The following is a 12,346-nucleotide window of genomic DNA, read 5'->3' as shown; positions in this document are numbered from 1 at the left end:
ATGCCTCCACAGGCACCCAGCCAACCACATAGAGCCCCCTGGCCTACTTCAGGTCAAGGAAACATTGCCAGATAGGCAATGTTCTGAAATTCTGAACTTCCACACTTCTCAAGTGTGCTTGAACCTGACTTGATCCAGAACTATTATGCACAGAGAGACCTCCTCTTAGGGTTGCCAGCTTCCAAGTGAGGCACAAAACCCACACCACCTGTTGCATTACAGAACACAATGGACTTTTACTACTAGTATCAAATAATAAATAGTAAACTGGTAAAATTTGATGCCATATTTAATGGGAAGTATGGTCCGCTGGAATCTATGAGACTTTGTTCTCAGTAAGTGTGTTTGATATTAAGACTACAAGTTGCCATGCCTTTTTACTGTAGCAGTTTGTCGGTACCATCTAAAGAACACTTCCTTGGGAATAAGTCACCTTAAATAAAATGGGGCTTCCATGTAGACACGATTAGGATTGTTCTCTGTGTGTTCTTTTTAGGCAATATGTATTTCATTAAAAGCTGGGGGTATTTCCCCCAAAACTGTACTATTGTGTATATATTTTATGTGGACATTGAGTGTAGGGTGGTGAGACAGTTCTTTTCTGGCTTGATGTAACAACATATCCATATCTATCTTCTTTTTAAATAACACAACTTCCAATACTGTTGTTTCTTTAGCTTGTGATGATACCTGCACAGGTTTGTTGTTAAATGATTTTGATAATCTCGACAAAGCCATATTTCTGGTCAACTTGACTGGTGCCATCATAGCACCCTATGGGCTACTGTCTGATTTGGAAAATGCAACAGAACACTTAAAGGTATGTAACAATAATAATAAATAATTGAAATATAGTTTGTCTTTTGTGATAGAACTCTGGATTGAGACAGTAGTAGTTCTGTTTAATTAATACATTTAATGTAGTCTGCTGTTTTAGCTATGGAGGTAACAATAAGCCTGGGAAAGTCCCAGGAGTAACTCGTGTGTGTGTGTGTGTGTGTGTGTGTGTGTGTATGTGTGTGATATCTTGATGGAAGGGGAAGCTGGCAAAAATTGCTCTTCCCTTTTACTCATAGAAATTGTAAGTTGGATCAAAGCAAATATTAAATAGCCGTTATTTTTTAAAAATTAGTAACTTGTTTTACTCTTGAATTGTACTGTAAGTTCTATTAGAGCAAATGAACAATTACTGGTGTGAATAGCATTTGGATTAGCTACCATAGGAAATGTTGTTTATGTATGAGCAAAGGGCTAAACTATGTATTTCTGTTTCTAGGGATCCATTTTATCTAAAGAAGCATCAGCTTCCCCAGTGGAAACTGTGTATGACCAGGTTGTAAAATTAACAGGTGATACAGACCAGATGCATATAGAGGTCAGTTTTATTTAATTCATAGCTAACGCTTGAAATATTTCAGAAGTCTTAATAGTAAATAACTGATAGAACTAGTAAATTAGCATTAGTAAGGTTACATCTTACAGAGTTTACCAAGATTCTTTTATAAAGCAAAGCCAATATTCTGACCTGCCTGATAGATTTTGTTTTTAAAGTTACTGAGGATTTCCCCCCCCCCCCGCATGTGGCATTTATGTGAGTTTTAACAGATTCCTCTCCCACAGAGGTTTTCCAGCTTAGAGTGCAGATGTTAGTACTACCAGTTATGTTATCTTTAAGCATGGTAGTCATGACATGCTCATAATTCTCATGGATACGGAAGGGTTACTGTTGCTGCTGGATCAGGTTGATGGAAACTAAAATTTATAACAATTACGTTCGTAGTTTTATTTCACAAGGAAAAGTTTTTCAGTTTGTATAATAGTAGATGCACTTAAAAAACAAATCTTTAAAATACTCTTTAAGCAATACAACAAATAAAATCACTGTTTCCTTTTATACTAGTTAACTAAAATAATACAAAAAGGAGGGCATCTCAGCACTGCTACAGAAAGGACCTTGAACAAGAGTCAAGAGTTGGTTGTGTTTATCGACACATTACCGGCAACAGTTAAAGGTAATGTGATTTGTCATAGGTGGTTCTATTTTAGAAATAATATACTTTTCCATGTGTTGATTATTGATTATAAAATGAAAATATTTTGCTGTGCATGATATAAAAATTTAAAAACCTTGTTTTTCTTCCCTCTGTCTAGTACTTGTGGAGCTGGCAGCATCTGTTAATGAAACTTTACATACTGATTTGCCATTTGCAAACCAGACATTGCAGGATTTGCAAGATGAGATCCCTGTAATGTTGAATGTAATGCATGGAAGATATTTCAAGAAGCTATATCAAAATACCAGTCTTGAGCTAAAGTAAGTCCGCTAGTACACTGGTGCAATGGTGCACTAACCTTAACAATATATGCAGGAAACTTACAAATTGAAGACTATAGGCTCCATAATACACATATGTTGCAACGTACAACATCAATAAGTTGTGACCTAGTCTAAGAATGTGCATGTTTTTTTTCAATGAGAGTAGAACGACATTGATTTTCTGCTGACCTTTAACACCAGGCTTTGTTTTCTTTTCTGCAAATTATGCAGGCTGTTCTCAGCAACTGACCCGTTATGGAACTAAATAGATTTAAAGGTTGTTTAGGAGCCTTGAGTAAACATTCAGTTATGTGGGCCAGCTTGGTGTAGTGGTTAGGAGCATGGACTTCTAATATGGCAAGCTGGGTTTGATTCCACACTCATCCACATGCAGCCAGCTGGGTGTCCTTGGGCTTGCCACATCACTGATAAAGCTGTTCTGACCAAGCAGTAATATCAGGGCTCTCTCAGCCTCACCCACCTCACATGGTGTCTGTTGTGGGGAGAGGAAAGGAGATTGTAAGCCGCTTTGAGACTCCTTCTGATAGAGAAAAGTGGCATATAAGAACCAATTCTTCTTCTTCATGAAGTTTATGATTAAAGTAGTGCCATTGACAAAACTGACATTTTGTTGATTGCTGTTAGAAGACACAAGGGATTTTTAAAAGTCTAAGAAGTTATCAGTGCTGGAAAATAACAGAATTTGGGTTCATTTTAAAAAGGAACAATCATGCATTTCAGAAATATTTAAATAAGGAGGTACAGAAGGCGGATCTTTTTTTTTTCATTACTAATAATGCTGGTGAGTATTCAGGAAACCTTTTTCAAAATGTTTTGTACAGTACAATACAATACAAAACCTTTAATGGCATTCATGATATAAAATAATATATAAATTGGTTCTGTAATACAAGTCTAAAAAACTGTGAGGAAAGTTACAGAAGGCAAGGGAGCAGCAAATACAAAAAGATGAAGCCAGTGACGTTTACTTCTTTACCCTATGGGTCATTACTATAGATAAAAACTTGGCTACCCGTTCAGTGGTCTCCAAGCAATTATCGATAAGCAGCAATTCAAGAGCCCTGCCATCTGAGACATTAGGGAAGGGTAGAAGTGGGGAAATCAAGTCAGAACGTTTGTTGTTATACAACTCACATCGCAGAATGATATGGCAAACTGAGTCTGGTTCTGTATGGCAATACCTGCAAATTCTTTCATTGCGGGGGAATTCTCCTATACCTGCCTTCAACCATTGCAGAAAGAAATACGTTTAGTCTGGCTAACATAAACACTCTGCGGTTTGAAGGTATTATAAAGTTGGAAAAAGAATGTGCCATAGTGTTTGGGGTATAGGATAGACCAAAAGCTCATGGGGAGCACGGTCCCCCTGCACCAGCATAAATTATCTGGAGATCAATATCCTGGATTCTTCTTTGGATAGTTTGAAAAATATGATCCTCTCTAGAGTTAGCTAAAGAATCAAGGTCCATGCCTATAGATTTAATTTTAGAGGCAATGGCCTGAGACCATTTCGAAGTATAATGGTCAGATGGAAGAAGTACAAGGAGACTATTTGGCGGAGGACTAAAGAAAAGATGGAGCCAGTATTTGATGGATAAAATCCAAGCACGTGATTCAATAGTGTGTAGACCCAGCTCGGCACATAAAGTCAAATAGGTTGCCGAATTCGATAAGCTTAAAATTCTGCGGTAAAAGGCCGCAGACATACAGTCAGCTTCTTTATTCAGAGACTGGATCCATACAGGAATCCCAAAGAGCAGTTGAGGGATCACGGAGGCTTGAAAAACCCGAAAAGCCACAGGCACGTATTGGTTGCCCTTCTGGAAGTGGAAATGACTAATGGCCTGTGATTTATTCTTGGCTAAGGAAAGACTAGTATTACCATGGGTAGATCATTTTAGGTTATAATGAAAAAGAAGCACCAGATTTCTGAAGGACTTAACCTGTTCAATCTTTTTCCCTACAACTCTCCAAGTGGCATGCTTCCAAGATTTGGAAAAGATTAAAATTTTGGTCTTATCAAAATTGATAACTAGGGAATTCAGTACATTTTGTGAAAAACACGCGGTGTCATTTTTCCTTAGGTTTTCTTGTTCTTGAAACTATGATAGGGTAAAAAACTGTCTTCCCTGTGAAGAGGCACAAAAAACACTATTCTGATTCATACAAACTCCCTATGACACACTCTAATGATATTAGTTTTTCTAATTTAATTTTTTCTAAACATTTTCTTCTACATAGTAACAAATACTCGTTGTGTGTGTGTGATGCAACAATTGCATGCTGATTTTATCATAATTTTAAGTGTAAATCTCTAGTATTAGTAAGACATTACTAAGTTTTTTCAACATTTCCCAAAAGTTAAGCATGTTATGTCACTGTAGAATTAGAAACTTAAATACAGTGGAGCAGTTTTCTTAGAATAGTTGTGATGGATTTCCTGGCTTATGGTTTTGGTGGAATCCTTTCGGTGTTATTTATATTGAACATCCAGACAGTGGGCAGCATTATGTTCTCCTGTTTTTGAATCAGGGTTTTAGTAAAGAAATAAATCACATCTATTTTAACAACAACTACAGATACACTGTGTGGTATTCAGTTCAACTATATGAAGTCAGCTAGTGTGTTTAATCTGGAACAATTGATTTGTGTGTCTCTGCATTAATAACAACAAAAAGTATTGGATATAGCTGATGTTATGCATATTCGAACTTTTCCATGTTTAATGTGTCCAATTTATTTGTTGTTTGTGTTCATTAGGGCTGCAGAAAGAATATTGACAAGAATCCAGAAAGAATATGGGAGGCCCCAGCAACAACTTTTGGACTTGAGAAAAGCTGCAAAACTTGCTTTATCAAACCAGAACACCAGATTTCAAGAACTTAAGGATCTTGTGGATAAGGCTAGCACTAATACCAATGAGACCAAACATCTGCTACTTATTCTTAATAATAACATCATGCAGTTCAGTGTAAGAAGATTGGTACTATATGTTATGTGGTTTTAAAAACAACTCTGTTTATGGGGGGAAATGAATTGTATTTAGTCTGGTAAAATGTATTAGATGTTAAGTAATCTTTTCAGAATAAAATGCTAGATATACACATTCCTTAATAGGTGCTTTTATGGAGCATTAAATACATCAAAATTGCATTTCCATCATAGCATAAGAAACTGAACATTCTGGCAGACAAGGAGCTTTCTGTTACGCTGACTAAGGAAGGAAAAGCTCATGTGGATGCTTCTGCTGCCCTTGCCGGAGTTGTAATTAACTCTACATCTGTAAGTTACTGAATATTTTTGATACTGATTTGATGCAGTGAAGTATCTGGGATTCAGTGCTAAATGATTCTGAATATTTAGACTCTAGAAACCAACCGGGATGAACTGATCTTATGGAATAGCAAACTAAGGCAACATGTGGATAACCTAGTCATGCAGATGTCCACCCGGGGAGCTCTTGATCTTGTTTACAAGGCAGAAGATTGTGCTGCTGATTTACAGAAACTTGCTCATGCATTACACAGGTGAGAACATTAACCTAGTCATGGGGTTATTCACATTCATGCCTTGTTTAAGTAGAGGGTTGGCTGGTTTAGACAGGCTATGGTTGCTAGGGAGATATAATTATGTTTTCCTGATACTTCTGTGGCATCTATCCCACCTTTGGGCTTGCCAGATAGCAGTCCTTGCATATGCATGGGGACTTCAGAAAAAGTGTATAGGCATAAACTGTGCAATTGATCTTCCATATGTGATCTAAGAATCTAAGAATCAGTCACACAGTTGGGACCTGTGGATGTTAGATTTTAAGTGCACAGGCTGTGTGGGAATATAATGTTCATCCATGGTCATCAGGCAAGGGGAAAAGTGTGAAAAGCAATGCAGGTGGGTAGGCTGAGCATACATAATTCTACTTTCCCATCTATATATACTCTAACAACATCCCACAAACATTCAAGCACATCCAAATTTGTTTGGATTAATTCATATTTATAGCTCTTTAAATTGCCATGTTGTTGCTAATGGATGACAAAGATAGCAGTCCTAATGTTTATATGGCTACACTTATTTTGAAGAATATGAATGACAGATTGATTAAATACAGAGCACAAGGAACTTCTGTCGTTTAATAGGACTGCATAAGAGATGTACTGGAAATATATTTTCCAGTTAATCCAGCAATATCTTTTAACTTTGTGAATATGCTTTCTGTGGTCAAGGTGGTATAAAATACAACAGTGAAGCATTATGAAAAAAAGAAATCTTTAGAACATTGTGTCTATCCAAATGCTGGTTTACATTTTATGTGAACACAAATACAATTTTTCTTCTGCTGCAGTGGCCTCTCAGATGTTAGAAATGTTTCTCTGAATGCAACAAATGCCACTCATGCCTACTCTACCATCAAAAGCCTGACTGAAAATGCAGAGAATCTGGCAGATGATGCTGACAGAATTGTAACTGAACAAGTGATCCTGGTAAGTCTTCTATATTTAAGCTTTAAACTTTTTGAAATTATTGACTGCACACTTTGTAGTCTGTTTTAGTCACTGAAATGTGTGTCACTAGTTGGGACATCTAGCTGGGACATCAGTGTTATTGCTAGCCTTCAGATAAGAATATGTGTTCTCATTGGCTTGCATGTCCATGGGTGAGCATGGGTGAGCACTCTTAGAATTTATGCAGGTTAACACAGAGAGAGAAAGAGAGAGAATCAAGTTTATTGCACATCCATTGGCCCTTAGAAAGTATAAAAAGACAACCATAAGCATTAAAAGCAGGTCACTAGACACTGGCACATACACTGGAACAGAATATCATGGATCATCAGAATCAGCCATCTCTCCTCACCTTAGACCTTATCTGTCTGGCAGCCAGAGCAAAGAGTGCAACCCTATTAGAAATGTATGGATCATTATCAGACAATAGAAGAATCCCCTTCTTGGAATCTGGAATGCCAGGGGCCATTGGGGATAATCTACTAAGAAATTTGGTTCTAGGCTCCATGTAGAAGTTACAGTTCAGTATATAATGCGTCAGATCTTCTATTTCTCCTTAGTCACAGCTACATAAGCATTGCTCATGTGGTTGACCCTGCAGCAGCAAGTTAACTCAGAAGCAAGTCCTACTGGATTCAATGGGGCTTTCTTCCAAATAAGTCTTTGTGATAGTGCACAAGGAGATAGGCAGTTCAAAGAGGGTACACACAGATGTTGATCACAATTTTTGTGGTGCCATCAGCATTTCTTGATTTTCAATCAAGCCAAAAATGAAGTTAAATTACGTATGAAAAATGTATCCGATTACAGATTGTTTCATGTATAACTATGTTTTCTTATATGATCCTTTTTTTAAGCCAAAAGAAGACTCTAATTCTACTGGGGAAAGAGTCCTCCAGCTTAGCTACACATTATTAACTGAAGCAAAAAGTTTGCAAAAGAAGTATCAAGGTATATACACATTGCTTTTTGGATTTGGGCTGTTGTTTAAAAGGAGAGGCATGTGTAGAATTCGAACTCCTCCTAGAGAAAATTAATTTTGAAAAAGCCACTTGTCTGTAGCAGCAATATGCGCATATTGGCAAACTTCTTTTCAACGTTCTACCTTCATACATTTAGATTAATCAAGAAAGGATTTGTAGGTTAGAAAGTGCTCTCACTTCACATGAGCAATCCACGCTGAGAGCTTGAACTGCTACTATGAATGAATATTGAATGAAATTTATCCTCCCCTCAGACAGCTCCACTGACTGCCATGGGATTTACATTTCACCTAAAGGTGGTTTGGATTTTGGTATCGGCCTTTTGATTTCAGGGAGGCCCAGGCTGAAATCCTAACAAAGCCATGAAGTTACTACATGACCATTCCTAACGAACCAAGGTAGTTGTGAGGATATCATGTGCCTGAAGCTGCTTGGTGAAGGATCTGATAAGAATGTAACAAATAAAAACTAGCTACTTGTTCAAGGCTGAAGTTTGCCATATGGTATTTGTTCAGTTATGCCCTGTCCTTTTACTTCCTCAGTGTAGCATATTGCCATCTAGATTGCGTGGGCTGATTGTGGATAGTGGCACCCTGCATAATATCCTGCAGTACATCTGTGCATTAAATCTGAGGGGTCCCTTCCAGCTGGCTTCAAGAGATACAGATTACTTGGTGTTTTTTTGTTTTCTTTTCATAGGGCTTGTGTCTGGATTAAATGAAATGAACATAAAGGTGGAAAAATTTAAAGAGAAAGCTGATGGAATGGCTAAAAAGCTTAATGGCTCATTGTTGCAGATGACAGCCTTGCCAAAGGGTAAGTGAAGACCACATCCAGCTCATCCTCCAGCAGCTGCGCTGGCTTCTGGTTGAATTCCAGATCAGGCTTAAGGTTTTGGTTATCACCTTTAACGCCATATGTGGTCTGGGCCCAGCGTACCTAAGGGATCGCTTCTCTGCCTACACCCCTCAAAGAGCCAGATGCTCCACCAGTTCCAACTTCCTGGTGATCCCTGGCCCCAAGGAAGCCTGCTTGACCTCAACCAGGGCCAGAGTTTTCTCCATCCTGGCCCCCACCAGGTGGAACGAGCTCCCAGAGGAGATTAGGTTCCTGACAAATCTTGAACAGGCATTTGGTTGAGGTCAACCAGTACCACCGCTTCCAGTCAGACCCCCCTCAGCTTCCCTCCTACAACCATCACTGCAGACTTGCCCACCCACTGGGCCTTCAGTAAGCATTGATTTATTGTTCTATTGTTCATAATAGAACAATGTTATATTGTTCATAATGTTATAGTTATTATTGTATTATTATAAACTGAGGTAGTTGTATTGTTCCTGTTTGATGTAAACCATTCTGAGCCTTCGGGAAGAGTGGTATATAAATATAATAAATAAATAAATAAATGATCTTCATGTTATAATGCATGCATATATAATGCCATCATTAAAATGAAGGTGAGGAGAACAATGCCAGATTGCTTTGGATCTCCATTGGAGAGAAAAACAGGGTATAAACGAAGTTAATACATGAATGACTAAAAGAAAACCCAGCAATAAAATCTTTGCCTTGAATTTGCTGAAAACAGGTGAAACTGTGAGGCCAGAATCTTGTAGGGTTTTCTTTAATATTTGATGTAATAAGGCCACATTCTAGTAGTAATAAAACTCTGCAAATTGCATACTGTGTAAAAATACAGCAGGCTAATCCTTTCTCTCACATTGCTATGAGAGAACATAAGATAGTAGAGTGATCCCCTTCCATGGAGTGAGACTTCCTCTGACAAGGCAGGTCAGGAGAAGGAATTAATGGAATTTGCTTCCTCTGTGCCAGGAAAAGATTTGATAGGTGCCATATGCTTTTAATACCTTACTTTTGAAGACAATAAAAACTATTTTTCCTTAACAGACACATGTTCTTTGAATCTTTATTTTAAAAGCTTATAAAATACTGGCAAACAATAAATAAAACATCCTGATTAAACCAAAGAAACCCTTGATGCTTTTAATTCCATAAAAAAGTGGAAGTGTACTGAGTTTTCCAGAAGTCTATATTCACACAACTCCTTGACTTCTGTCTGTGCTTCTGCCACGAGAATTCATAACACAGGATCATTACTTTTTGCCAGCAGAGTAGAAGCCTAGAAAATCTAGAAGAAATAGGAGATGGAAAAAAGATATACTGATTGTAATGCTTCTCCAGAAGGTAGCCTCAGTCTCTCAGTTAACACAACAAAATGCTGAGCCTATTTTTAATGGCCCAGGTATCATACAACTGCTCAGTGAGCCAACATTAGAAACAATTATTTCCATCCTTCAGGATGTTATGGTGCACTGAAATATAGAATCAGTTCTATGGCACATTCTTTGCGCAATATCTGTGAAGAACCAAGGTTGTTGATGGCACTGTTGTTGTTATTGTTGATGGAACCAAGGTTGTTGATGGCTTCTGGTTTAATAGAAAGCTTTAAGTGGAAGTAGTTCTGATCACTCTAACATCTGAAGTCAAGACTGTTCGATATAGGGAAAGCAAGCAGTTATCAATACAATTCTCCCACCCAAACTGTCCCCAGTTCCCAGAGAGGAACATTCCCCACCACCACCAGGTGCCATCCCGGGCTTCCTGCCAGACTGTCCCTGGCTCCGCGGCCTTGGTCAAATTGGCGCCTCTCTTTGTAGATAAGATATTAACAGGGGCACTTGCAACAAAGTGTCACAGCAGGGGAGAATGCAATGTGAAAAAGTTCAGGACCATCAAAGGGAGGCAGAGTTCAAAGAGTTGCAACAGAGTCATAAAGCGAAAGATGGAGTCTCTCTGGTCAGCCTGAACCAGCCATGGCAGAAAGCAGGGGGCTGATCCTGACATACTTTAATAATAAGGTCTTGCAGGAAATGTGGACAAATATACTTTGTTCTATAATATAAAAGGTGTTTAGATAGTTATTTTGGGTTGTTTTGTTCATTTTGTATTTAGCAGGTTAAAATGTTAACACAAAACTTATTTTGCTTATATCTTGTATACCTAGCTACATACCCTTTTACTGTGTGTTCTGTTATTCTCTAGAAAGTTAATAAAGCTGACATGTGAATGAAACAAGACCACAAAAGATAATCTTTAATAGATTGCTTAAGTAATAAGAAATTAGTTTCATTGTGTTTCTGCAATGTATAGGGTTTTTTTCTTTGCATTTGTGTACTGCTTTTACTGTGGCATTTTTCAAAGATAGTGATGTAGGTGATGATTTTCTTTAATTCAGGTTGAGCTACCTGTGTAAACATATTTATTAGGAAATAACATGCCAGATGGCTGAAGCTGACTTTTAAAAAGTTTTTATACCTTTAAGTGCACAATTTCTATAAAGTTTACACTTGCGTAGAGCGGATGGTAGCTTATGGTTAGCTAACATACCTGTAATGAATGAGGTTGACCAAGACTACTATACAGATTGAACTGGGCCTATTGGACCCCAACCACCAAATCTCCTGACTTCTCAATTGTCACAATGTTCTTGGTTTTCAAGATTGCAGAAACCACCTTGGATGTGACCTGATATGACCACAACCTGTGCACTGCTAAAACCAGATAGTGACTATATTGAATTATTTCAGTGTTGACAGAATTCTTGATAAAAATAATGCAAAAACACTTATGAGGACATCAGGATGCTGAGGCAGCAAGGATTTGGACCCTTTGTGGGATTTGCCAGATAAAGCCAGTCTGGCATAGTGGTTAGGAGTGGCAGCTTTTAATTTGGTGAGCTGAGTTTGATTCTCCGTTCCTCCACATGAAGCCAGCTTGGTGACCTTGGGCTAGTCACAGTCCTGTTAGAGCTGTTCTCACAGAGCGGTCCTGTTAGAGCTCTTTCAGTGCCACTTACCTTACAGAGCATCTGTTATGGAGAGTGGAAGGGAAGGCAATTGTAAGCCGCTTTGGGTCTCCTGGTAGTGAAAAGCAGGGTAGAAAGACCAATTCTTCTTCTAAAGCACAATAGGTAACTCTGCCATGTTCATTATATATTTCAGATACCAGTGAAAATATCATTGCAGTGAAAGAGCTGGCTGAGTCTGCGAAAATGACCGCTGTTAATGGTTTAAACCACAGTGGGGATTTTAGTGAGAAGTTGCTGAATACTTCATCTGCATTGTCCAGGGTTAATGAGACGTTGCAGAAAACCAATGAACTTATAATCGACTCATCAAAAGCTGGTAGGCTTGCTGCTTCACTGCTCTCTGGAAATGTCACTGTGTGCAAGACCAGGGTTAATTTTTAAACTAAGTATTCCATATCTTTATGTAGGTAAAAGCCAGTTTATACCTCTTTGTATATACATCTGTATAGGTGCCCTAACATCAGTAAAAATAAGATTTTCTTTTACATGGTCCTGGAAATATTGCTTAAAGTGGAATTATTATTTCAAATAAGAATAGCAAACATAAATGAAAAGGCAGCAATTGTAGGACTCTGTTCTCAGAATTGTATATGAAGTGTATATTTTTTCACTATGATGTCTAGTGTAACAAAAC

General features: G+C 38.0%; 1 protein-coding gene across 2 annotated transcripts in view; it reads left to right on the top strand.

The window, feature by feature from the left end:
* LAMA1 (laminin subunit alpha 1) overlaps positions 1–12,346 on the top strand; it is a 107,481-nt gene that overhangs the window by 66,020 nt on the left and 29,115 nt on the right. For both annotated transcript variants that reach the window (XM_077352744.1, XM_077352743.1), the window contains exons 33-43: positions 678–820; positions 1,277–1,375; positions 1,901–2,012; positions 2,152–2,314; positions 5,099–5,309; positions 5,504–5,620; positions 5,702–5,865; positions 6,681–6,819; positions 7,698–7,791; positions 8,523–8,639; positions 11,846–12,028. In XM_077352744.1, coding sequence (XP_077208859.1) covers positions 678–820; positions 1,277–1,375; positions 1,901–2,012; positions 2,152–2,314; positions 5,099–5,309; positions 5,504–5,620; positions 5,702–5,865; positions 6,681–6,819; positions 7,698–7,791; positions 8,523–8,639; positions 11,846–12,028 — 1,542 coding nt within the window. The remainder of the gene's footprint in view (positions 1–677; positions 821–1,276; positions 1,376–1,900; positions 2,013–2,151; positions 2,315–5,098; positions 5,310–5,503; positions 5,621–5,701; positions 5,866–6,680; positions 6,820–7,697; positions 7,792–8,522; positions 8,640–11,845; positions 12,029–12,346) is intronic.

The sequence above is a fragment of the Paroedura picta genome, chromosome 9, assembly GCF_049243985.1.
Source record: "Paroedura picta isolate Pp20150507F chromosome 9, Ppicta_v3.0, whole genome shotgun sequence".
In the NCBI taxonomy this organism is placed as follows: Eukaryota; Metazoa; Chordata; class Lepidosauria; order Squamata; family Gekkonidae; genus Paroedura; species Paroedura picta.
The sequence above is the reverse complement of the archived record's forward strand: the minus strand, read 5'-3'. Positions and strand labels throughout refer to the sequence as shown.